At 36.2% G+C, this 26,377-nt stretch overlaps 1 protein-coding gene, 1 long non-coding RNA gene and 1 other non-coding gene across 17 annotated transcripts; 2 read left to right on the top strand and 1 right to left on the bottom strand.

Moving 5' to 3' along the window:
• The first annotated feature begins 1,842 nt into the window (after nt 1-1,842).
• Nucleotides 1,843-17,085, top strand: LOC112748726 (probable LRR receptor-like serine/threonine-protein kinase At1g51880). 15 transcript variants are annotated; one of them, XR_011872174.1, is made up of 13 exons: nt 1,843-2,415; nt 2,512-2,627; nt 2,764-2,801; nt 3,114-3,252; nt 4,123-4,178; nt 4,257-4,375; nt 4,488-4,545; nt 4,703-4,820; nt 4,917-5,043; nt 5,144-5,256; nt 5,340-5,427; nt 6,846-6,930; nt 15,726-17,085. XR_011872174.1 is itself a non-coding variant. In XM_072216584.1 (12 exons), exons 5-12 carry the CDS (start codon nt 3,145-3,147, stop codon nt 5,376-5,378), a joined length of 738 nt encoding a protein of 245 aa, XP_072072685.1. In that variant the 5' UTR covers nt 2,091-2,227; nt 2,333-2,415; nt 2,512-2,627; nt 2,764-2,801; nt 3,114-3,144; the 3' UTR covers nt 5,379-5,730. The 15 variants fall into 15 exon arrangements, 8 of the variants coding, with proteins under 8 accessions (XP_072072683.1, XP_072072688.1, XP_072072684.1 ...); XR_011872177.1 differs by having other exon boundaries at nt 4,281-4,375; XR_011872180.1 differs by lacking the exon at nt 15,726-17,085 and adding an exon at nt 13,908-14,516 and having other exon boundaries at nt 4,281-4,375; nt 5,340-5,402.
• A 1,663-nt stretch (nt 17,086-18,748) lies between these two features.
• Nucleotides 18,749-18,852, bottom strand: LOC112752616 (small nucleolar RNA R71). The gene has a single exon (XR_003177043.1). It is a non-coding gene; the product is annotated as a small nucleolar RNA R71 (small nucleolar RNA).
• Nucleotides 18,853-24,880: 6,028 nt separating this feature from the next.
• On the top strand, nt 24,881-26,267 carry LOC140178960 (uncharacterized). The gene is made up of 2 exons (XR_011872181.1): nt 24,881-25,478; nt 25,986-26,267. It is a non-coding gene; the product is annotated as an uncharacterized lncRNA (long non-coding RNA).
• Nucleotides 26,268-26,377: the final 110 nt, after the last annotated feature.

Genomic DNA, 26,377 nt, shown 5'->3' on the forward strand with positions numbered 1-26,377 from the left:
AATTCATTCCAAAATGTTTCGTTCTTAAAATCCCAATTCTAACAAAATTTCTAAAATATTTCAATTAATAAAATCACAAAATCCTCAATCCATTCCAAATGTTTCATTCCTCTTTGGTTCTTCAATCCATTCGAGGATGACACGCGTTCCTTTTATTGAGCTTTAATCTCAATCTCTGCTCTCGAATGAGCTTCAATTTTCTCTTTTCGTGAATATGCTTTGATCTTCTCTTCTCGTGAATGTGCTTCGATCCTCTGCTCCTCTCCTCGTTGAGCTTCAATTCTCTAGTCGTTGAGATTTGATCATCTGCTCGTTGAGCTTCGATCCTCTCCTTCTCTTTTCGTCGAGTTTCGATCCTCTCTGCTCGCGTTCATCACCGTCAGTCACTGTTCAATTATTACTGCTCGTGTTTTGGTGAGATTCTCGTTTTTGACATTTTTCTGCAGGTATTGATGATTCTACCATTCTTTTTCTGCTCTATTTGAGCACCTGTTTACATATCCTTTCCACTGATAAGTTTAGGTCATGCAAATAGCATTCCTGTTATTACTTTAAATTCGAATTGTTTAAGAACTATTTCACTTTATATTTGTTTCTTATGTCTTATGTTTGTTATATTTATCACTAAGCTTATTATTTAGCTTTGCGCTCTTTCTGTTTGTTATATTGTCTCAATCATTAGTTACTCGTTTTTCTATTTTTTGTTTTTCTCCAAGTACAAATAAGTAGCTTCGTTGTGATTAAGTTTCGTTAGAGTGTGTTGCTTGAATTGAAGTAGAGAACAGAATACGAGTTTTGTGAGAGCGGATTTCGCCTTATTTATAGCCACCACCCAAATCTGAGATTCATTAACCCCATATTTTCTTTTCCTTTTAAGAAAATAGAAAATTAGTAATATTTATAATTATTTTTTTATTTGTTTTTACTTTTCGGTTTATGAAATTAATTAACGCAATGTGAAGGATTTGGAAATGGATTTTCTTGGATAGAAAATTTAAAGATATTTTGTGGTTGGAACATTTATGGGGGATAATTTACATGCTGTACTCTGCTGGGATTAATTGGAGGTGATAGACACGTGGATTCAACTAATACGCGGCATTATTGATATTTTTTTGTTTCCGAGGTAAAAATTAAAAAAATAATTACACCATCCAAAATCAATATCCAATTTAAAAACATTTTTATCACAAAAATAAATTTATGTTTACTACAAAATTTAGAAAAGAATAGTTACTTCTATCATACTCTTAATACATAAATTAGTAAAGACAGAGTAAAAAAGTAATCCAGAAAAAATAGTACTAGAAAGATAGAAAAAAAAATAGTTGGAGAGATAAGAGTGATTAGATAGCTTGCTATTATATTGATAATGTAAAGAAAGTAAAGGGAGGAGGAACAAATTTAGATGGGGTGTGTGCCTAGCCAATTATATTATTAAGTGTGGCCTGTAGAGTATCACATATATGGTTTTTATTTTCTACACCAATAATTTAAAATAAAAATATCTAAGGACCTGATATGACTCTATATATTATTCATTTTTACAGTACTTTATTTTTAAAATCTTTAAATTTGTGCCAAAAGTTTTTTCATATTATAGCTAATTACTTTCCTTCAAAGATACATTTAATTTAGTTAAAAATTAAAAGTTAATGATCATCTTCTCAAGGCATAGTATAGCTTTCTAACCATTATAATTAAAGAAAACAAAAATTATCTGCTTCTAAATAATCATTTATGTTGTGCTTAACTTGAGGTTAAGTGTGTTTATCTAAATAATGAATTGAATTAGTTCAATCATGGATATGCATTAATTTTTGCTTCATCATCTGTTCATTCATCCTTTATTTGAATGGTATTAATTTCTTCATGTATGTCTGTGGTTTCTTTATTACAAGATTTCTATTTGTTTATGGGAGCTTTTTTTGTGGAAGTTTTAAAAAACCTCCATAACATATTTAATTTTTGGCAAAATATGAAACCCCCATTAATTAATGTCAATTTAAATTTCTAAGCCCAATTGCCCAAACAAATAGCCAATTCCTAATCTCCTACTCTGGTTAAACCCAAACAAATTTTATTTCAAACAAAAACTTGTCCAAAAAAATTAAAAGAGGAAGAAGAGTGAGATATGATGGAACCCTAGATCTACTCGCCGCCACGGTATTCATCTCTCGCCATTATCACCATCAAGCTCGCCGTAGCGTCTGAGATCAGAGGGAAGGTAAGCTCGTCGCTACTGCCATTCATGTCTTCGTCGTTGTCGACATCAAGCTTCTACATCAATGTGTTGTCTCCTTCATCTATATGCAATAACTTTTGAGATCAGAGAAGGGTGAGTTCGTAGCCACCGCCGACGCCGCCATCAAGCTTATCCATAAACGCGTTTGGTTTTCTTCGCAATCAGCTAAGGTCAATTTTTATTTGTTCATTTTTCTTTTTCATTGTTATTTATTTAACTCAATTTAGATATTCTTTTGTTTTTCTCTACATTTCATGCCTATATAGCGTGGTTAGAATTTGATACGAAGAGAGATCGCAGCGGTGGTAGTGCGACGATGGTGGCGATGGTGGAGTAGAGAATAGTTCCTCAGAAGGCGCAGAAGGTGAAGAATAGTCGGCAGGTTAAAATACACTTTAATTGTTTGATTTAATCGTAGTTGTGTGCAGTTTAAGTGTTTTTCTTTGTATAAAAAGAAATAAGAAGCTTTGATGGAAGCTGTAGTCATATCATCTTTGATTATTTTTGTTCTGTTGCAGATAAGAAACTTCACAAAGGAAGAGATTCTTTGGAAAAAGTGAGAAACATTTGAATTCTGAAATAGCAATCATTTGTATAGACACCGGTGGACACAGAAAAAGAAATGAATTTGTTTGTAAGATTGATTCAATATTTCAATTGAAACTGGTTGAGATTGAACTTGTGGAAATGGGACTCCGTATGAGATCCCTCTATAAAGGTTGATTCTAATTTGAAGATAACAGAAAGATGATTAAGAAGAAACCATTTTGGCATTACTGATTTAGATTTAGTGCTTAGGATTATGCGTTTATTCTGATTGCTTTGCTGTTCTTAGGTAATTTGATATAATTGTAACTATGTTTTGAAGGAATTGTTGAAGGTCTCCAAACAATTGAAGCATGTGTTGTCTTGGATCTTCAAGAATTTATCCGTTCAGTAAGAATCCGTTACCAATTCTTGTTTTTAATTGGTTATTTGATTCACTTCAGCTCACATCATATACTATAGTAAGTACTCTCTCTGTCACTGTTCAATTATTGTATCCAAATACATTGTAGTGAGTTCTTGAGTTGGAGTGGGGTCAAATAATTTTCACTATGATCCATGTCATAAGAATCGTATATAGTTTTCATTTGCAGTGGACATAAATCACATTTGATTTGATAGATTAGTTGTCAATACTGAACTTTCTGTGATATGATTAATACGGTATGTTTTCTATAATGCTTCAGGCATGGGATAAAAAATTTCACTTTTTCATGGTTGATAGAGTCTTTAAGAAGTTTGATAAAAAATGGTCTATAGAGTCTTTCTATTTGAGAATATGGCAATTGGACACTTATAAGCTCCGTCAGATCCTTTAAATCACTTCATTCTGCTAATCAATTTGCTCCCTCTTTTTCTTAGTCAACATAGTAATTAAACACTTCAAAAGCTGCTAAAACCTATGACTACTTTCTTTCTTCTTTATTGTTATTTGTCTAGATTTGATTAATATATGTTAGAGCCATGTGGTGTGGGGGACAGTAAGAAGAAGAATGGATGATGGTCAAATTTGAGAGGAATAAACATAAATTAAAGGAAGATTGGGACAGAAAAATTTTTAACCATAAAAAGCAAAACAGGTTTGTGTTTGTGTCCTTCGGAGTTATGGCTAAGTGCTCCTCTTCTTCATCTTTCTTTGATTTTAGTATATCTTTTTTTACCTTAAATCAACCAAATATTTATTATTAATTTATATATAATTACACTATAATAGTTATTGAAGAATATTTTAGTCAAATAAATTATTCTTATATGAACACTTTTCTTTTTTCTGATTTAATTACCATAATAATAATTAATTTATGCAAATTTGTGATTTTGGTCTTGCATAGTGGTTGTCACCAGATGCTGATCAGCAACATGTCACAAGATTGGAAGGCACATTTGGGTATATATGCAATGCACTGCAATATAATATATAGTACTAATAATTAGTATTATTTATAATTTTAATCAAATTATTTAGGTTGTTATATATCAAATTTGATAGGTATTCTTCTCCTGAATATTTGACGCCTGGCATAGTAGATGAGAAAACAGATGTTTATGCATTTGGGATCCTCTTGCTGGAGATTTTAACCGAGCGTAAGGCTTAGGATTATTTGCAACAAAGCATTTTGATATGTATTAACTTTTATACTATTTTCTACAAATTAGTACTTCTTGCTAAAGTAATGCAGTTTGAACATGATTACAGGAAAAAATAATGAGCCTGGTAAAACAGGGACTTCTGCTAATGGAATTCATTCAAATAGGTATGATTTGTCTTGCTGATGAATCTAACTGTTGAACTATGTCCTCTTATTTAAATATAGTAATTTGGTGTTTCCAAAATGATGCACTTGCTTCCCAAATTCCTGCTAAATAGTTGAGGTTATACTAGACAAGATAATACTTTTTTTCCTTTGATAGAATTCTTGGCAGAAATGCATCCGGAACAGTTTACCATGGCTTTATTGAGGACATTCAAGTGGCTGTCAAGATGCTTTCCCTATCTTCAGTGCATGGATATCAACAATTTGTTGCAGAGGCAAGTGCTCAAAATATCCATAAGTGAAAGAAATCTCAGTCTAAATTATATTGTTGCTATATTTGACAAAAACAAAAAATGACTTTTGAATGGCAGGTTAAGCTTCTAATGAGAGTATATCATCGAAATCTGACTTCTATTATTGGCTATTGCAATGAAGAAACTAATATAGGACTCATCTATGAATATATGGCAAATGGAAACTTAGATGAACATCTTTCAGGTGTGATCACGTACAACTATTTCTATTTTAGTATAGTTGAATTAATAAAGTCTATATAATTTTACCAAAATCAAAGCTGACAAGCTCTCTCTCTTTGAAGGCTTCGATCTTGCATCCACCAACTTCCCTCCAAACAACAACATCCTACCACCACAGACCTCTATTGAAGTTGTTAACCAGAGAGATACAGATCTTTTCTTCATGTGGCAAAGGGTATATAAAATAAAATAATGATCCTTTTTTTATCAACCCAGCTTATGATTAACAATGCGAGTTGGTTTTTGTTCTGTTTACAGTACAAGATTTTGGAACATGAAGCAGAAGAAAAGGCATAAGCCCTGAAGAAGATTAGAGAGACGGTGAATCACAAAAATCATATAGATGGTAGTGTAAAATTGATTGGTACTTCATTATTTGGTGTTCCTGAAGTTAAGCAATAATTTGGTAAACAATTGATTGCTTTTTAACATAGTTTCACTTATTTTGAATTTGGTAAATAATACCCTTTTGAATTTTTTTTCTATATCTTTCATGAGAATTGTGATTCATTTACGGGTAGCAAGCTATGTTAATCTGTTTTTGATTGGATTGGCTTAACTTTGAAGTTTACAGTTGTGTATTGAATTTAATTGGATTATCTTGTTTTATGGTGATTTTATGGAATTTCTGAACCAAATTGATGTTTAAGACTTCTCTTTAAGTGTGTTTACTGTTTTTGATATTAAAAAATAAATTTCTAATTTAAAAGTATGTAAATAAGATGAGATTAATGAATGATTAAAATTAAAAATAAATAAATAATTACAGGATTTGTGGAGGTTTGAAAATCTCGCAAAATAATTATTTTTATAAAATTAAAAAATAATTTGTGGGGGTTTTAAACTGCCACAAAAGTGATTTAAAATCGTCACAAAAGTCCAATATAAAACCCCCACTAAACACACATAAAACCCCCGACTGAATAGATTGTGGAGGTTTTTAAAAACTCCCACAAAAGACCTCGTGGCACCTTAAATTTTGGGGGTTTTAGAAACCTCCACAAACCATTTGGTGGGGGTTATAAACCTCCACAAATAAGAAAAAAACTGCCACAAATAAACAAAAACCTTGTAGTGCTTGTTGAGTAATGAGTATACCGAGTTGTAAATGTATAACTAGTAATTCACGGAATCGATGTAATGTGTTTATAGTAATAAATATTGTTTAGAATTATTAATAATTTGATTAAGATTTATAAATATGCATATCATAATTATATATTTATGACATGGATATATAAGAATTTACCCAAAAGATAAACTAAATTAAAGTAATATATTTTTTTTATTGAAGGAAAGACTTGGCTTATTCATGACTTGGAATATATAAGTTTGCAGGGTGTGGCAGAGTTTAGATTTGGTGCTGCAGTGATTTTGTCAATGCCAAATTGTCAATATATTGTGAATTGCTTATGAATATCATTTTTTTTCTCATTAATATGGTTCATTCTAAAGTAACTGTTTAAAATATAATGTTAGCTAGTTCAGACTGCAACATAGAAATAGTTTGGAAACTGAAAATTATAACATGATCTGTTTCATCTTCAGACTATTGGTTGAGCATCTCTGTTACATTTTTTTTGTTGCAATTCTGATTTCTATTTCATAGATTTTTGTTGTTGCTAAATGATGATTGTGCTAAAACTTGTGATTAAATGGTTGCATATGGCAATTACAATGATTTTGTTGAATTTTTTGACCTTTTTTGCTGAAACTAGTACTATTAATTGTTAATATAGGTGTTTGGTTTTTTTTCTCTTGAAGGAGATTGATAAAAAAATATTTGCGGATCTGTGGTGAACCTAAGTGCAAATTGTGCATATATAGCAAATTATTGCGATATGACCTCGTAAGATATTTCTATCTTATACTTATTTCCTTTTATATGTTTATGTTATTCTTTTGCACTTTTTTTTATGTATATTGTTCTTTTGATGTAATGTTTGCCTACTTTTGAATTATTAATAGAATTCATTCATCTATTAATATTCTTTTAAGATATTGTTGGCGTACATATAAATTATATTATTTTTTCTACCTAGATTCTTAGTTTAATAGTAATATCACTATGAATAATTAGGTTTTCCCAAGACTCATCCAAGAACTAGATGAGTTTACCAAGACATAGCCAAGAGTTTAGGGGCGGCGTCAATAGATTCTTGGACTATGCTTACTCCGTTGGAAAATGATGCACGAAACTGGCTCTGCAGAATTTGCACAGATAGACCAGCAAGTATATCAGGTCGTCTAAGTAATACCTCAGATGAGTGAGGATTGACCCCACGGAGATTGTTAGTTTGAGCAAGCAATGGATACCTTGCAGATCTTAGTTAGGCGGATAGAAATTATAGTTTGTCACGAAAATCGTATAAAACAGATAAATAGAACGTTACTAGGTAGATAGGAATTCAATGGTGATAGAATGGTTGAGGCTTCGGAGATGCTTTGTCCTTCCGAATTAACTTTTCTTACTGTCTTCTTCAATAACCTTCCGATTCCTTCAATGGCAGCCATAAGTGATTAACTCATCCTCTCATCAAGTTAACCTCCTCTACTGCAGCAATCCACCACGTTGAGATGACTCATGTCTTCTCATCAAGCCATCTCTAGGTTTCTCACTGTAGCAGAAGATGAAGCTCTAAGCAATCCACTCCCCTTCACAATCCTACTCAAGGTGCCACAGACAAGGCAGATATTCCGGATCAGAAAGTACTGCTTCTCTGACTCTAGCCTTAACGCCACAAAAACTTCACACACCCATAGTCAACGGGATTATATGTCACATATCCAAAGTTGCTCAGATGCTCTATTGGAATCCGCAATAAAATCTCTAGCTTTAGTTCAACGCTATCCGGGTCAGGAATCGCACGGAACCCATGTAGAACAAGGGTGATTGTCACGGGTCACCCTCAATTCATAAGATGAAGAACGAGGTTGCATAAGAGAATAGAATCAGACATATTAAATAAAAACAGTAATATTATTGATCCATGAAACTCAACAGAGCTCCTAACCTTAACCTTAGGAGGTTAGTGACTCATGCTGTTTGAAAATTGGTGCGGAATTTATAACCACAAACTAACTGGCAAGTGCACCAGGTCGTACCAAGTAGTACCTCAGGTGAATGAGGGTCGATCCCACAAATATTGATGGATCAAGCAATAATGGTCAAGTGAATTGCTTAGTCAGACAAACAAAAAATGGTGTTTCAAGGCTCAATTGCATTAAACAGTAAATCAGAATATCAGAAAAGCAAGCAATAAACAAGTAGTGAATAATATATGGAGAAACAATTAAGGCTTCAGAGTTATCTATTTTTCGGATTAAATTTTCTTACTAACTATTTTAATCATGCAAGATTTAATTCATGGCAAACTATATGTGACTAAACCCTAATTCCTTAGACCTTTTTAGTCTCCTCTAAAATTCATCAACCGCCAATTCCTTGGTCACTTAATTCCGATTAGAGGGTGAAGTTCAATTCTAGTTTATATGCCACAAAACCCTAATTATCCAAATATAAGAGGATTATATGTCACGTATCCCATTTAGTCCATATAATTAGTGATTTAAGAGAATATATTTTCAAGCTGTTGTTCAAGTAAAGAGCTTTTCGAAGTTATACAAGAACTCAATTAGAACAAGGGTCATACTTCTGTTCCACCCAAATTCAAAAGATAAGAACGAAAATAATTTTTGAAATATAAATCAGTACATGAATTAAAATAGAAAAATAATAGTATCAATCCATACAATAGACAGAGCTCCTAACCTTAACAGTGGAAGGTTTAGTTGTTCATGGTTCAGAGAGAAAAACTAGGATTCAGGTAAACTGTAAATTGCGGAATGAGGTAGAAGAGAAGAGAAGAGCCCGAAGGGATGATTCTTTTTCCTTTTATATCTAATCCTAATTAATGTAAAATATATTTTCTAAGAATTAAATAATATCTTTTCCTATTTATAAAAGAATTAAAGTTTAATCAAAATAAATAATGATCTTCGCAAGCCTTCATGTGGAGCGTGGGGACCATGTGATTCATTTAGGTCCACGCTAAACTTGGAAATTCTCAAGTTCAGCGTGGATGGGGCAGTGTGCTTCCTTTGGTGTTCTTTAAGTCCACGCTGAACTTGGATTTTCCCAAGTTCAGTGTGGAGTGCGTGCAAAACTTCAACCAATAGCGCTGATGCTGACGTTGAACTTGGAAGGAGCCAAGTTCAGCGTGGAGGAGGCAGAGTTGCTCCCTTGAAACTTCTTCAAGCTGGCGCTGAACTTAACCATTGTCAAGTTCAGTGTGGAGGTCATGCGCAATTCTCTTGGGAGGTGTTGATGTCCACGCTGAACTTGGAAAATCCCAAGTTCAGCGTGGGTGAAGCAGCAAACATTCTTCACTCTCTCCATTCTGTAGCCTTGACTCGAACTCCGTGAAATTCGTCCAGAATGCTATCTGAAATAAATAGAATTGCATACAACTCAAAGTACCATCCATAGTGGCTAAAATAAATCTAATATTGATTAAACTTAGCAATTCAAGTGCAAATTCACTAGAAAAAGATAGATAAGATGCTCACGCATCACAACACCAAACTTGAATTGTTGCTTGTCCTCAAGCAACCAAAATTAGTACATGATTAAGATGTGAATTTGCATGAGGTGAGAATTCAATTATGCTCATGTCTCTTCTTAAAGTGGGATTTATCTATTGTAACTCTGAACAGTTTTGGCATCTCACTCTCCTTTGAGTCAGAGGAATTTTACTGTCATTCGGGATTAGAATTCGGATTATATTATGAATTCTCTGATCTTTGTAATCCAGTTTAATCCTTGAACACAGCATATATCCTTTACTTCTCAATGAATTGGTGCTTTGCACCTTGAGTTTATCCGTGACCTTAAATGTTCTGTCTTAAGGGTTAATTGACACAAGAACACCACAAGCACTTAACTGGAGAACTCTCTTTAAGTTTTGATTTTTCTTTCAGTTACTCCCAGACAGTGGTGCTCAAAGCCTTTGGCATACTCTGCTAAATGCATTTGGTCTCGACTCTAAATATTCTATCTCAAGGGTTGCTTGACACAAGAATATCACAAGCATATGACTAGGGAAACAACTCTTTGAACTTTTAATCATGTCAGACCTCCCTAATCATTGATGCTCAGAGCCTTCTCTTATTTTTTTTGCTTCAAGGATTAATTTTTTTTTGCTTCAGAGAATTCATAATAGTTTTCTAAATTCCTGTTCCTCATACATCAACATTTCTTGATTCAAATTTAAATATGCACTGTTTATGTCATGCATTCAGAATCACAAATAATACCACCACATTTAAGTAACCAAGACTATGAAATCACCAAAAAACACATCAAGACACAATCTTGATGTAATGCATATAGAAAAGAATATAGTTGATAGTATTCTTAGAACTCTCTTAGATATATCTGGCAAGACAAAAGACCACCTAAATGCTCGATATGACTTGCAAGAAATGGGCATTCGTAAGAATCTTCATCCAAAAGAAACAAGAGGTCATAGAAAAGTGAAGTTTGCAAAAGCATGTTTCTCCACGACTAAAGCTGAGCAATCAATTTTTTGTGATGTCTTGAAGAAAGCAATGCTACCTGATGGTGCTGCCTCAAATATTTCTCGGTGCGTGAACCTTGCGAAAAGAAAAGTATTTGGTTACAAGACTCATGATGCCCATTTTATGCTTCATTATTTGTTGCAAATTCCCATCAAAAGTATACTTCCAGATTAGGTCGCAATCCCTTTAATTTGGCTTGGCTCTTTTTTTCGTCAATTGTGTCAAAAGGTTATCACATTAGAAGAGATAAATCAATTGGAAGCAGAGATTATGATAACACTATGCCAATTGGAGAGCATTTTTCCTCCTTCATTTTTTGACATAATGATGCATTTGCCTATTCATTTGGCTAATGAAGTGAGACTAGGCGGCCTAGTTCAATTTCGGTGGATGTATCTTCCCGAAAGATACATGTGTACTTTGAAGTCATATGTTCGAAATAGAAGTCATCATGAAGGATCTATTGCAGAAGCGTACTTGGTTGATGAATGTTTGACATTTTGCTCACGTTATTTACATGATGCTGTTCAAACAAAATTGAATAGAATACCCCGGAATAATGATGCTAATGACTTTGAAGTGGAAATTCCACATTCATTTCCAAATTTGTTTCCTAAGAAAGGTTGTCCATTGGGAGCAAAGAAGGGTGAGCTTTTTTCTCTTGACGACAAGTCTCGAAACCAAGCCTATAGCTATATATTATTGAACTGTGGAAAAATTGAAGACTATGTTAGGTATATCCTATTTACTCTAGGTATTTCTTTTAATTATTTTAATTATGAATCGTGGTATTATCTCTAGGTTTTACTTACGAAAATCTTAATTTTGGATTTGGAGAGCATGAGGCTGATCAACAAGGAACAAGTTGCGTGAAAGCTAAGAACCATAGTAAGACCTTTTCCTCATGGTTTAAAGCACGTGCCATGCGTCAGAATGTTGCATATTGGATTAAGGAGCTTTCTAGAGGGCCCAACAAGATTGCAAACAGATATTCAGGGTATTTTATCAATGGGTATAGATTTCATACTAGGCAACGTGAGGCAGGACACAAGACGCAAAATAGTGGTGAAACTTTAGTTGCATTGACTACGAGCTTTGCAAGTGCAAAGGATCCAAATCCAATTCGTGCAAAAGTTTCCTACTATGGCAGAATAAATGATATAATTAAATTAGACTACTTTGGCAATTTTAAGGTTGTATTGTTTAGATGTGACTGGTATGAGACTCAAGAGGATGGCTATGTCTCTTCATATGTTCAATTCAACAAAAAATGCTATCAAGAAGAGCCTTTTATGTTGGTATGTCAAGTACACCAATGCTTCTATGTGCAAGGTCCATTTGATCAAAATAAACATTATGTTATGAAGTCAATTCCAAAGGATTTATTTAACATAGGTGACGAAGCTGATGTTGATCCCCAAGCTATTTATGAAAAAGAGCCATCTGACCAGTCAATGGGTCCTTCTATACCCAATGATAATGGTGAAATTGATTTGATTTGAGGTGACTTGCACGAAGTTGTTATAGATGCTACAAAAGGAGTTCTTCTTTCACAAGAATATAACACAGAATCAGAAGATAATTTCAAAGACGACTTTGAGTGATTAATACATTTTTCCTTCATTACACTAAATAATAGGGGAATGGAATGAAAGATGTATAACTTTTTTATATATGTGTCTTATGGCATGCCCTCTTGTTTATTTCTATTAAATAGTAGTCTTCTTTTTTTTATTGACATACTGCAAAAACAGCAGCTATAGCATAACTGATTAATTTTATTTCCTTTTTATTTTTAAGGTTATAATAGAATATGTTTATTTTATTTTATTTCAAAAATACAATGGAAAGAAGAACTACTCCAAAGCGGAAAAGACTGGTAAAACAGTATCAAAGCAACAAGCAATTCATGCAGAAAAATACAACAGAAATTCATAAGAAGCAGCATTTTATCGCTCCCATGGTGGCTGATGAGTGGATATTTTATACACTTTTTAGTACCATTTTCTCATTGTTTTTAGTATGTTTAGTTAATTTTTATTAAGTTTTAGTAGGTTTTAGTGAAAAAATCACTTTTTGGATGCTACTTTAAGTTTTTGTGGTTTTTCTATGATTTTAGGTGATTTTTGGGTGATTCTGAAAATTTCTGGAAAAGTCTGATTCAGAGGTTGAGAAAGGACTGCAGATGCTGTCAGATTCTGACCTCCATATATTCAATGCGCATATCTAGAGCTACAGAGGCCTAAATGGAGCGTTCTCAATGGCGTTGGAAAGCTAACTTCCAGGGCTTTCCAGTAATATATAATAGTCTATACATTTCTCTGAAAATGATGGTCCAAAATGGGCGTTGAACGCCCATCTTACCCCCCTGTCTAGAGTTGAACGCCTAAAAGGGAGCAAGCCTGGAGCTGGACGCCCAAAAGGGAGCAATACTGTGTCCAACACCCCAAGGGAAGTCTCAACACGTGGATTCACTCAAAGCTCAGCCCAAGCACTCACCAAGTTGGCTCAAGAAGTGGATTTTTGCACCAAGAGTCTAGTCTGTCTTATTTCTGTAATCTCTAGTTACTAGATTAGTATACATAGAACAAGGATCTCCCTTGTTTAGGACTTTTTTGCTATATTTTCGAATTCACCATTGTTTCTCTGTAAATCATGAGCAACAAAGCCTCCTAGGTTAAGGTTAGAAGCTCTGCTGATCCTCATGGATTAATAATATTACTGTTTCTATTTCAATATGTGTTTGATTCCATTCTAAGATGTATCATCGTTCTTCAATCTAATGAACCCGGGTGGAACGAGTATATGACCCATTTTTTACAAGGTTTCTTCTGAGTCCTTAGTAGGATAGTATTGAACCACAAGCTTGATTATACATCTCTTAGACGGCTAACACACGACTTCGTTGGGGACATGGGAACATCTGTTCAGCCGAGGTACGGGGCGATTAGGGCCTTTGTGGTATAAGCTAGGATCATAAAGCTTCATTCTCTGATCTGGAAGATCCGAACTTATCTGTAGCATTTCGAGTAGGATGATAAACCCCAATTTTGTGGTTTATCTTGTGCTTAATTTAGGGGATTTTACCAACTTATCCCACATTTATTCAATGAAATAGCACGATTTTGTAATTCTCCTTAAATTTGTGCTTAAGTGTGAAAACATACTTTTTAGGCCTTAAAATAGCTAAATTTAATTAACTTTAATTCTATTCGATGTCTTGATATATTTGTTGAGTGATTTTAGATTCATAAGGCAAGCATTGGATGGAAGAAGTGAAGAGAAAAACATGCAAAGTAGAGAATTCATGAAGAAATGAGCATTTGGAGAATTGAAGGCCACCCGCACGCGTCACCCACACGTACGCGTGAGAAGAACACTCATGGCCACATGCACGCGTCACCCACGCATACCCGTGAGGAGGAATTTTGGCCAGTGACGCTCACGCATCGACCATGTGCATGCGTGACACTGATCACGTGACCTCATTAAAGTGAATTTGTTGGGGGCGATTTCTGAGCTTCCCAGGCCCAAATCCAACTCATTTCTGAGACTATTTCATGTAGAATTCAAGATGGGTCAAGGGGGGAGCAATTAGTTAGTGTAGGATCATACTTTAGGTAGTTTTCTAGAGAGAGAAGCTCCCTCTTCTCTCTAGAATTAGGGTTCTTAAGTTTATTTTTCTCTTAGATCTAGGTTTAATTTCTTGTTTTCATCTTGTTTCTTTTACATTTTTATGCTCTAGTAGTTTAATTCCCTAGTTTCTTCTTGTTAATTTTCCTTTTTATGCCTCTTTTTATGTTTATGAACTATTGTTGAATTTGGATTTCCTTTAATGCAATTTCATATTTGATGTTCTTTTATTGTTGATTTGAGTTGTTATTGTTATTTTCTTGCAATTGGTAGTTGTAGGATTTATCTTTCCTTGCAATTTATTATGCTTTCCTTTTACGCCTTCCAAGTGTTTGCCAAAATGCTTGGTTGGATGTTAGAGTAGATTTTTTAGCATTCTTGGCTTGGAAAGAGAAATTAGGCAATCTTGAGTCATGAATACCCAACTTATGTTGGTGATCTAGAGTTGTTAGTTAATATTGTTTCCATTGACGCTAATCTTTTGCTAATTCAATTAGTAAGTTGATTAGGACTTTTGGATTGAGATTAACTAGTCTTATTAGACTTTCTTCGAGTGTTGGAGATGACATTGTACCTTCTCGCGTTGGAGATGACTAAATAGGATAAATTCTTGATAATTATTGTGATATGATTAGTGACTAGGATAGAAAGCCTAGATTCTCAATCCTTGCCATGAATGCCTCTTTTTATTATTTGCTTTATTTACTTTCTTGTCATTTATTTTCTTGCTCTTTTATCAACCCAACCCCTTGAATACCATAACCAATAATATGCATACATCACTGCAATTCCTTGAGAAGACGACTCGGGACTAATACTCTCGGTTATTTTTATTGGGTTGACCTTTTGACAACCAAAATTAAACTTTGATTGAGCATTACTTGTCGGTTCGGAACTATACTTGCAACGAAGTTATTTCCTCTAACCTAGAAGAAAATTCTAAGCTGACGGTTTTGCCCTTTCAAATTTTTGGCGTCGTTGTCGGGGATTTGCAATGTGTACTTGTTATTGGTTATTGTACATATGTTAATATTGTGAATAGTTTGTTCTTTTGTAGGTTTTCTTGTTTAAGTTAGTGGTTAGATTTTATCTCTTTGTTTCTTGTTGCTTTTTGTTTTTTTTTCTACTATAAATTCTCATCCTTTTGGCTATAAGTTTGGTTCTAACCATGTTGTAGGGAATGGATGTGATGCCAAGGCATCATGGACTAGTTTCACTAGCAATTTTCTGTTAGTTTTAGTTGTTTTATGCATTTTCTTGAGCTTAAAGTAACCAAAAATGGTTAAATGAAGAACAAAGCAATAAATCATTCAACATGTAGATTTTTATGCAAATTCCATGAGTTTTTAGTTATATTATTTGAATGCTATGAATGGAAGATTTCTCATGAAACTTTGCAAGACTTTGATGCAATTGTTTGGATGATTTCAGGGAAGAAGAGGCTAAGCAAGGAAGCAAGAAAATCAATAAAGGAAGCTTGAATATCACATGTGGAGTTTAAGTTCCAGTTTAAGCTTAAACTGGAGCTTAAACGCCAAAATCATGAAGAATAAGAAATGCTGGGATTGAAGTTTAACCTCCAGTTTGACCTCAAACTGGAGGTTAAACGCCAGAATGATAGGCCTCACTTAAGGAGCATTCCACGTTTAACCTCCAGTTTGAGTCAAACTGGAGGTTAAACGCCAGAATGAGTATGGCACCAGGGAGGAGTTCCACGTTTAACCTCCAGTTTGACCTCAAACTGGAGGTTAAACGCCAGAACCAGGAAGAGTACCAGGGGCCATTCCACGTTTAAGCTCCAGTTTGACTCAAACTGGAGCTTAAACGTGTTCGACGTTTTCTTTTACTCCAGGGTTGCTCTCTCCACCTCCACGTTTAACCTCCAGTTTGACCCCAAACTGGAGGTTAAACGTGTTCGACACCTCCAGGGCCACCATTCCAAGCTTCCACGTTTAACCTCCAGTTTGACCTCAAACTGGAGGTTAAACGTGTTCGACCTCCAGTAAGCTTCCACCCTTTTCCACGTTTAACCTCCAGTTTGACCTCAAACTGGAGGTTAAACGTGTTCGACCTCCAGGATGCCTCATTCCTTTTCCACGTTTAACCTCCAGTTTAACCTTAAACTGGAGGTTAAACGTGTTCGACTACATTACTCTCCAGGGCTACCATTCTTCCATTTCCACGTTTAAGCTTCAGTTTAACCTTAAACTGAAGCTTAAACGTGCTTCTACAAAAGGCCTCACTGGAAGTGTCTGGCGTTTAAGCTGCAGTTTAAGCTTAAACTGCAACTTAAACGCCACTCTTGGAAAAGGTTTCTGGGCCAAAAATATTGTGGTTTAAGTTAGTCTTTGAGCACAAATATTAACTTAAACTCACTTTGGTATGAAACCCAATTGAATATCATGGTTTATGGGATTGGGCCTGAAGGATTGATGAGTTTGAAATCTCAATTTATTGAGTCATGTGTCATTATTTGATTATCACTAAATTGGCTCAATGAAATGTACAGAATTTGGATCAACAACCTCATCAACATTATGGATCATAAACCCAAGGCAAAAGGAAAGCAAGGAGAGGCCTCAAAGCCCAAGAAGCACAACTGAAGCTCAATATAGAAAGTGTATAAATAGGATAGAATTGAAGTTAGAAAGAATTTGGACTTTCACTTTTAGCCAGTTTTCCTTTTCTTTGTAATTGAATTCAGAGCTATGATTCACTAAACCCCCTTTCATTGGGTTAGGGAGCTCTATTGTAATTCAATGAATCAATAATAGTTTATCTTCTTCTTCAATCTTTTCTCTTGAATTTTGTTAGAAAGCTTCTCGATCTAATTCCATTGAGTAGTTGTCTTGGGAAAGAAGCTACTCATACTTGGAATCCTTCGGAGCCTTGGGAAAGGAATGGAGGATTCATGCTAGAGAAGCTTTCTCACAGTGGATTGGATTGGGGTTTGGATGGATATTGTGACATGTAATCCTACCAAATTGTGGTTCATGAAATTGTGTGGTATAATCAGTGACCAAGCATCATCTCTTCTTATGAACATTTAAACCAAGGGATTGGGAATTTGTTTGTTTTTAGAGAGCATTGGTGAGCCAAGGAATTGGGATCCAATCATATAAGATTGCCAAGCAAAATTCAATGAATGCATTGGTTGAGGAAGAGATTTACATGTTTTGATTCGGAGATTTCAATGTCTCCTAAACCCAATGAATTCCCCATTTCTGATTTCCACTTTCTCTTTACATTCTGCAATTCAATTCTTGCAATCATCCCCATTCCCTTTTAATTTCAGCAATTTACATTCTGCTCTTGAATTCATGCAATTTAAGATTCAGCCATTTAATTTTCTTGTCATTTACTTTTCCCGCCAATTTTACATTCCGCAATTCTCATCTCAAATATTGATTCCGCTCAACTAGAACACACTTCTAATCCGAATTGCTCACTCAACCAATCCTTGTGGGATTCGACCTCACTCTATTGTGAGTTTTTACTTGACGATGATAACCGGTGCACTTGCCGGAAGGAATTTTGCCGATCGTGCAATTTCCTAAATCGTAGCATAACACGTTTATGCGCATCAAGTTTATGGCGCCGTTGCCGGGGATTGGTTTTCGATTGACAATTCTCAAATTGGAAGCTAACTAGATTGAGCAATTTTCTCTTGCTTTGTTAATTCTGTTCTAGATACTTGTTGAATTTTAATTTCTGCACTTGGTTACATGCTTTCTTTCTTTACGCCTTTAGATTCATGCAACTAACTCACTGACTCACTAACTGTTTGATTTAATTCCTCAATTGATCTAACCATACTCTTTCATTAACCAAGAGTATTTCACTTGTTTGTGTTTGAGCTGTGTTCTTGTATGACAGGTAGGAGAGGAGAGACATCAACTCCTCCGTATACCGAACCAGAGAGGACCCTTCATAGACTTAGAAGGGAAGCAAGAGGGAAGAGAGTAGTGGGAGAAGAGGAATCTGAAGGAGAATCTGAGGACAATTTTGAGGAAGCTTTAGATCTCAACATGGATAGAGAAGTTCACAACCATGAGAGAGCTGATGGAAACAATGCCATCCCTGAGAGGAGGGTTTTGAGTTCATACATAAACCCAACCTCAGGGAATTGTGGTAGTAGCATCCAGAAACCACCCATTCAGGCCAACAATTTTGAGCTCAAGCCACAGCTAATATCATTGGTGGAAAATCATTGTTCCTTTGGAGGAAGTGCTAATGAAGACCCAAACCAACATCTCACAAAATTCTTGAGAATTTGTGACACTGTGAAGTCCAATGGAGTCCAGGAAGATGCCTATAAACTGCTCTTGTTCCCATTTTCACTTAGGGACAAAGCAGCTAAGTGGCTGGAATCATTCCCAAGGGGGAGTCTAACAACATGGGATGAGGTGGAAAGCAAGTTTCTGGCACGTTTCTACCCTCCACAAAAGGTCAATAGGCTTCGATCTGAGGTCCAGACTTTTAGACAACAAGATGGTGAAACTCTCTACGAGGCATGGGAGAGATTCAAGGATTTGACAAGGAAATGCCCACCAAACATGTTCCATGATTGGGTGCAACTGCACATCTTCTATGATGGGCTCTCTTATGAATCAAGGAAGGCTGTAGACCATTCATCAGGAGGTTCATTGAACAGGAAAAAGACTGTGGAAGAAGCCATTGAAGTGATTGAGACAGTGGCTGAGAATGAGTACTACTATGCATCAGAAAGGCACAACACTAAGGGAGTCATGGAACTGAACCAGGTTGATACAATTCTAGCCCAAAACAAGGTGTTTGCCAAGCAACTAGCAGAACTTACCAGGCAATTAGAAACAAAGCAAGTGGCTGCAATCCACACACAAGATCAAGAGGAAGTAGGCATTGAAGGAAGTGATTGGGAAGAGGCCAATTATGTGGGAAACCAACAAAGGCAATCATATGATCCACATTCCAATACTTACAACCCAGGCTGGAGAAACCACCCAAACTTTGGGTGGGGAAACCAACAAACCCAACCACAAAACCACAAACCTTACAACCACAACCAACATAACAATTCCACATACCAAAACTCCAACCAAAGATCATACCAAGCCACACAAAACACTTACCCCCAATCATCATACCATGACCAAAGTAATCAACCTACCCAACCCAATCCGAACCAACAATTTCAAGATCAATTAAACCGGATTGAAGGAATGATGGCAACCATGAGTCAAGACATAATTGAATTGAAAAGCTTCAGGGATGATGTGAGGACTACCTTAAGAAACCATGGTGAAAAACTCAAATGGATGGAATCTCTGGTAGGAGAGCTATCTCGACAGGCCCCAAAATCAACTGCAGTGTTCCCTAGTGACACAGAAAAGAATCCTAAAGGGGAACAAAAGAGAGTAAGATGGGAAGAATGCAAGGCCATCACCTTATTGAAGGAAGTCTCAGAAGAAGAAGGAATCAGGCCCTCAGAGCATGAACCGGAAATCTTGAAAGAAGGTGTGGAAGAAGTTAAGCAGGAAGGTGGAACTGAGCAAGCCAAGGAACTGCAAAAAGGCATGATGGAAATATACCAACCAAAAGCACCATTTCCTGAAAGGTTAGGAGGAGGTGAAAAAAAGAAAACCTATTCAAGGTTTCTAGAGACATTTAACTCTCTTCATGTCAATATTCCTTTTCTTGAGATTCTTCATCAAATGCCCACACACATCAAGTATTTAAAGGAATTGTTAAGCAAGAAAAGAGTTTTGAAGGGAGGACAAACTGTAACAATGAACAAAGAATGCAGTGCTCTCATCAAGAAGGACACCCTCTCTAAGAAAACGGACCCAGGAAGTTTTCATATCACTTGCATCATTGGGGAAACAAAAATTGACAGAGGATTCTGTGATCTAGGAGCTAGCATAAATGTGATGCCTCTAACTCTTATGAAGAGGCTACAATTGAATGAGGTGAGATCCACTGATGTAATCATACAACTGGCTGACAAAACTCAGAAGCAAGCTGAAGGGGTAGTTGAAAATGTGCTGGTGAAAGTGGGAGATTATTATTTCCCCACAGACTTTGTCATTGTGGACATGGAGGAAAGCTATTTACACCCTATCATTCTGGGCAGACCATTTCTAGCCACTACTAGAGCGCTCATAGATGTAGAACAAGGAGAGCTAATTCTGAGAATACATGATGAACAGCTCATTTTCAAAGTCTTCAAACCTGCATCTGAACCTGAACCAGAATTTGAAAAGCCTAAAGATGATAGTAGCCATCCGTGTTTGGAGGAAAGTAATCCAGCAGCTGAGACTCTAAAACCGTCATTAGAAGGCAAACAAAAGTTGCAAGAGTTAGAGCCACAAGAATCAGTGGAAACAGATCAGAAGGATCCTCCTGACATAAAGGTCAATGAAGAAATCCTCAAGAGAAAGGGAAGAGTGATAGGGAGATTGCCAAGAGGATGGAGAAACAAGAAAATTCCCACTGAAGGTTTTTCTCCGGGAGATAAAGTGATCTCAAGTCATTATCTGCCAATCCCACCTGGCCTCAAGACCATTCCTTCCCAGCTCCCTCAAGTGTTCACAATCAAGAAAGTTCTTTCTATGGAACATTTAGAGGTCATGAATGAATCAAGAGGGGACGTTTTCATAGTGAGAGGAGAGGACGTCAAGCACTACAATCCACCCTAACAAGGGACAACCGTCAAGCTAGTGACGTTAAAGAAGCGCTTCATGGGAGGCAACCCATGTTTTTAGTATCCTTAATCTTTAGTGCTTTGCTTTACATCTAATAAAGTATGGTTTCTTACGCATGAACTTGAATCCTCAGGACAACTATTGATTAAGTGCACCAAACCGTGCATGTAAATTACAATTGGTCTCTAAGTTTGGTGTGCCTGATGGCACTCCCAAATCTTACTCAAATTGAATTCCATCTTTCATTCAAGGTGCACAACCAAACATTAAGTTTGGTGTTCTTTTTGAACACGGTTTATGAAAAGCAAGAAATACCTCTGGATTTCAAAATTCATGACAAGTATACCATTCATATGTTTTAGTGCTTTAGTTTCAATTACTTAGGGTAGTCACTTTGTTTAGAATCAAAGAGCCAAGGTGACTATGATTTATTAGAAATATGCACACTCATTAAGGGCAACCAACATGGATTTCATGTCATCAGGAGACTTAATCAAAAACTAAGTTTGGTGTCCAAATAATAAGTGTGCATGCATGTAGAAGTCACGGCTATAAGTTCATAAAGACAAGCATTGATTTACATGTGCAAATACTATTCATAATTCACATGGACCGAAAAATGATAGCAAATTTGTTTGTTTGTGCAGGTACAAAAGAAAAGACAAAAATGGAGGAAAAAGACAAAAGGGAGGGACGTGCTTGGTCAAAAAGAAAACTCATAAATCTTTGAAACTAACACATGGGAAAAGGAAGTTCTGCAAGAAAAGAAAGCTACATGTACAACCTAATGCATCCAGAATACTTCCAAGAAAATGAAAAGCCAATCGTCCCTATCTACAATTCATATATTTACCATCAAGCCACCCTTCACAAACCACCCTAGCCGTTCATTTTTCACTCATGGGGCACTATAAAGAACCACTTGGGGAACGAGTCCCACACCATCAAGCCTCCTTCATACACTTTTTCCTTCATCATAGCATAACCATCTCTTGCCGAAAACAATCTCACCACACCTCCAACAACACTTCTTGCTTCACCTTGTCAACTTTAGTTGTCACTTACCAAAATGGCAGCTTCATCTAGCCACAAAAGAAGAAAAGACAAGCAGCCAATGGAGGAAAACAGGGGATTCGATGCATGGAGATACAGATCAGTATTCCATGAGATTCAAGCTGAATGGATGAGACCTAAAACGGTACTAGCTGAGGTCCCCTTTGAACTTGAAAAGGATGAGTTCCCAGGTGTTTGGGAAAAGATCAAAAAGAGGAAGTGGGAGCTCCTAACTAAGCCAATCACTAGAATCAACATCAACTTGGTGAAGGAGTTTTATGCAAATGCAGTAAGGGAGGATCAAACCAAGAACCCCACATACAAAAGCTATGTGAGAGGGGTGGAAGTTGACTTCAGTCCTAAAGCAATCATGAAAACTCTTGGCCTGAAGAACATACATTTCAGCCAAGCAAGTTATGAAGAAAGGATGAGAGGAGAACCTGACTATACAACTATTGCTGAAGACCTTTGTGCCATCAGAGCTGAATGGGTGAGAAAAACAAGAGGGGCTCCAAGAGTCTTGAGAAGGGGAGACCTAACACCTGAAGCTAAAGGGTGGTATGCAATAGTTAGGAGATCCATCCTACTCACTGCAAACTCTTCAGAAATAGTCCCTAAAAGAGCCATCTTGCTACATTGCATTATGGTTGGAGGAGAGATCAAAGTTCATAAACTCATTGCTGAGCAGATACAAGAGTTTAGTGAGAAAAGTGACCCTGAATCCTGGCTTCATTTCCCTAGCACCATCATTAGACTATGCATCGATGCCCAAGTACCACTTGAGGATGAAAGACCTAATTGGCTATATCCTGGGCTGGCCATAACTGCACACAGAATGACTCTTGGCCCAACTCCTCCAAGACATACAAGAAGAAGAAATGAAGGAGGGCAACAAGTGGAAGCCGAGCAAGAAGCAGCACAAGAAAGACAGGAAGGAGAAGACAGAGAAGAAGAGCAAGAAGAGCAAGCAACTCCTGAAAGAAGACAACGAATTCCCAGAGACCCCATGGATATGAGCAGAATGCAGGAAATCATGGAAGGAATGTCTCAACAATACATGAGGTCTCAGGAAAGACAAGAAGACTTTCATCTAAAAATGATGGATATGCAAAGGAACTTTGAATCAAGATTCTTTGATCTGCAAAGGGAACAAAATCTACACTTACAGGAATCCTTCAGCCACATATGCCAACACCAAGATGCCAATGTCTTGGCAATCAAGGAAGCCACCACTTTACAGAATGCAAGATACTCAGTCCAAGCTGATTACAACATCAGTTCGCAAATCAAGCTTAACTACATAGGGGAACATCTACACAAGATGGACCCAGCATTCCCAGCTTATGATGAGTATTTCAAAGGGAGGAAAGAAGGAGAAATAAACAAGGCAATGATCCTTGAAAAAGGAGTGGAAGAAACGATGAAAAAGGCTGGATTCTGGAAAAAGCTCATAAGAAAAGACAAAGGAAGCACAAGTGGTCAAAAAGAGGCAGGAAGCAAGAAGAAGCAGGATCCCAAGAATTAAGAAGAACCAAGCAATAAATAAGAGGTGGTCTCGTTCCTTAATAATCAAATGATAATTGGTGAATTGTCTATTATGAACGTGTTTTCATCATAAGTCATTTAAGTGTTAGGAGGAGTCTTTTTTTTTATGAGTCGTTTTTTTTTTTAGTATGTGTGTTTGTTAAGTGCTTTGAATAAAGTTAATGCCTAGATGTTTGGATATAACTTCACCTTCTTAAACAAATGCTTGCCATGCTTGTTCTGTTTCCAAAAATAAAAGAAAAGTTTGAACAAAAGTAACTTGGCTAAATTAGTAACAAATTAAGTAGAATTAAGTGGTGGTATGCATGCTTGATTGTTTAGTCAGATCACTGGAATTAGAGTGTAGAATTATCATTCTTTATGTAGAAATTGAAAATTGTCTATGGATCTTGATGAATAAATGTCTTTGGCCATAAAAAAGAAAGAAAAAGAAGAAGAAAAAGCCACTGAAAAAGGGCAACCAAAAAGCAAAAAAAAAATTGAGAAAATAAGCTAGGCACCAATGGTTTGAACTTCTGAGACAAATGCCTGTGGTGTTTATGTATTAAGGATATGCTTGGATGAATAGGTTCTGAGGAGTGTTTCAACACTTGGTAACTTGGGTTAACTAACCCGGGATTATCAACCAAAAGTCCATTATCAAGAGCAACCTAAATACAAAACATTTAGTCACACAAAGAGGTGCTGGGCACCAATGTCTCAAGAAGAAATGTGAACTAAAATGCCTAAAGTGGATATGTGTAGTGCACTGATAAGAAAAAGAAAATGCCAAAGGCTTGTGCAACACATGACACTAAGCAAACAAGGAGCAAAAGAAGCTCTAAGAAAAAGAAAAGAAAAACAAAAGAAAGGTACCAAAGACATAAGAATAACAAGAGGCCATAGCAATTTTTGATGGATGCAATGAAAAAGTGATAATCCTACCTGATAAGTATGAAAAAGTGATGCTGCAACTTTCTGCATAAAACCCTTCTGATGAACTTCAAATGCTTTCTAATATAGCCAATGTAATTGCTTTCTGTTTCATACTTTCTTCTCAAATAACTCAGGACTTGCTTAGGGACAAGCAAGTATTAAGTTTGGTGTTGTGATGCCAAGGCATCATGGACTAGTTTCACTAGCAATTTTCTGTTAGTTTTAGTTGTTTTATGCATTTTCTTGAGCTTAAAGTAACCAAAAATGGTTAAATGAAGAACAAAGCAATAAATCATTCAACATGTAGATTTTTATGCAAATTCCATGAGTTTTTAGTTATATTATTTGAATGCTATGAATGGAAGATTTCTCATGAAACTTTGCAAGACTTTGATGCAATTGTTTGGATGATTTCAGGGAAGAAGAGGCTAAGCAAGGAAGCAAGAAAATCAATAAAGGAAGCTTGAATATCACATGTGGAGTTTAAGTTCCAGTTTAAGCTTAAACTGGAGCTTAAACGCCAAAATCATGAAGAATAAGAAATGCTGGGATTGAAGTTTAACCTCCAGTTTGACCTCAAACTGGAGGTTAAACGCCAGAATGATAGGCCTCACTTAAGGAGCATTCCACGTTTAACCTCCAGTTTGAGTCAAACTGGAGGTTAAACGCCAGAATGAGTATGGCACCAGGGAGGAGTTCCACGTTTAACCTCCAGTTTGACCTCAAACTGGAGGTTAAACGCCAGAACCAGGAAGAGTACCAGGGGCCATTCCACGTTTAAGCTCCAGTTTGACTCAAACTGGAGCTTAAACGTGTTCGACGTTTTCTTTTACTCCAGGGTTGCTCTCTCCACCTCCACGTTTAACCTCCAGTTTGACCCCAAACTGGAGGTTAAACGTGTTCGACACCTCCAGGGCCACCATTCCAAGCTTCCACGTTTAACCTCCAGTTTGACCTCAAACTGGAGGTTAAACGTGTTCGACCTCCAGTAAGCTTCCACCCTTTTCCACGTTTAACCTCCAGTTTGACCTCAAACTGGAGGTTAAACGTGTTCGACCTCCAGGATGCCTCATTCCTTTTCCACGTTTAACCTCCAGTTTAACCTTAAACTGGAGGTTAAACGTGTTCGACTACATTACTCTCCAGGGCTACCATTCTTCCATTTCCACGTTTAAGCTTCAGTTTAACCTTAAACTGAAGCTTAAACGTGCTTCTACAAAAGGCCTCACTGGAAGTGTCTGGCGTTTAAGCTGCAGTTTAAGCTTAAACTGCAACTTAAACGCCACTCTTGGAAAAGGTTTCTGGGCCAAAAATATTGTGGTTTAAGTTAGTCTTTGAGCACAAATATTAACTTAAACTCACTTTGGTATGAAACCCAATTGAATATCATGGTTTATGGGATTGGGCCTGAAGGATTGATGAGTTTGAAATCTCAATTTATTGAGTCATGTGTCATTATTTGATTATCACTAAATTGGCTCAATGAAATGTACAGAATTTGGATCAACAACCTCATCAACATTATGGATCATAAACCCAAGGCAAAAGGAAAGCAAGGAGAGGCCTCAAAGCCCAAGAAGCACAACTGAAGCTCAATATAGAAAGTGTATAAATAGGATAGAATTGAAGTTAGAAAGAATTTGGACTTTCACTTTTAGCCAGTTTTCCTTTTCTTTGTAATTGAATTCAGAGCTATGATTCACTAAACCCCCTTTCATTGGGTTAGGGAGCTCTATTGTAATTCAATGAATCAATAATAGTTTATCTTCTTCTTCAATCTTTTCTCTTGAATTTTGTTAGAAAGCTTCTCGATCTAATTCCATTGAGTAGTTGTCTTGGGAAAGAAGCTACTCATACTTGGAATCCTTCGGAGCCTTGGGAAAGGAA

Source organism: Arachis hypogaea, chromosome 15 (assembly GCF_003086295.3).
Source record: "Arachis hypogaea cultivar Tifrunner chromosome 15, arahy.Tifrunner.gnm2.J5K5, whole genome shotgun sequence".
Taxonomy (NCBI): Eukaryota; Viridiplantae; Streptophyta; class Magnoliopsida; order Fabales; family Fabaceae; genus Arachis; species Arachis hypogaea.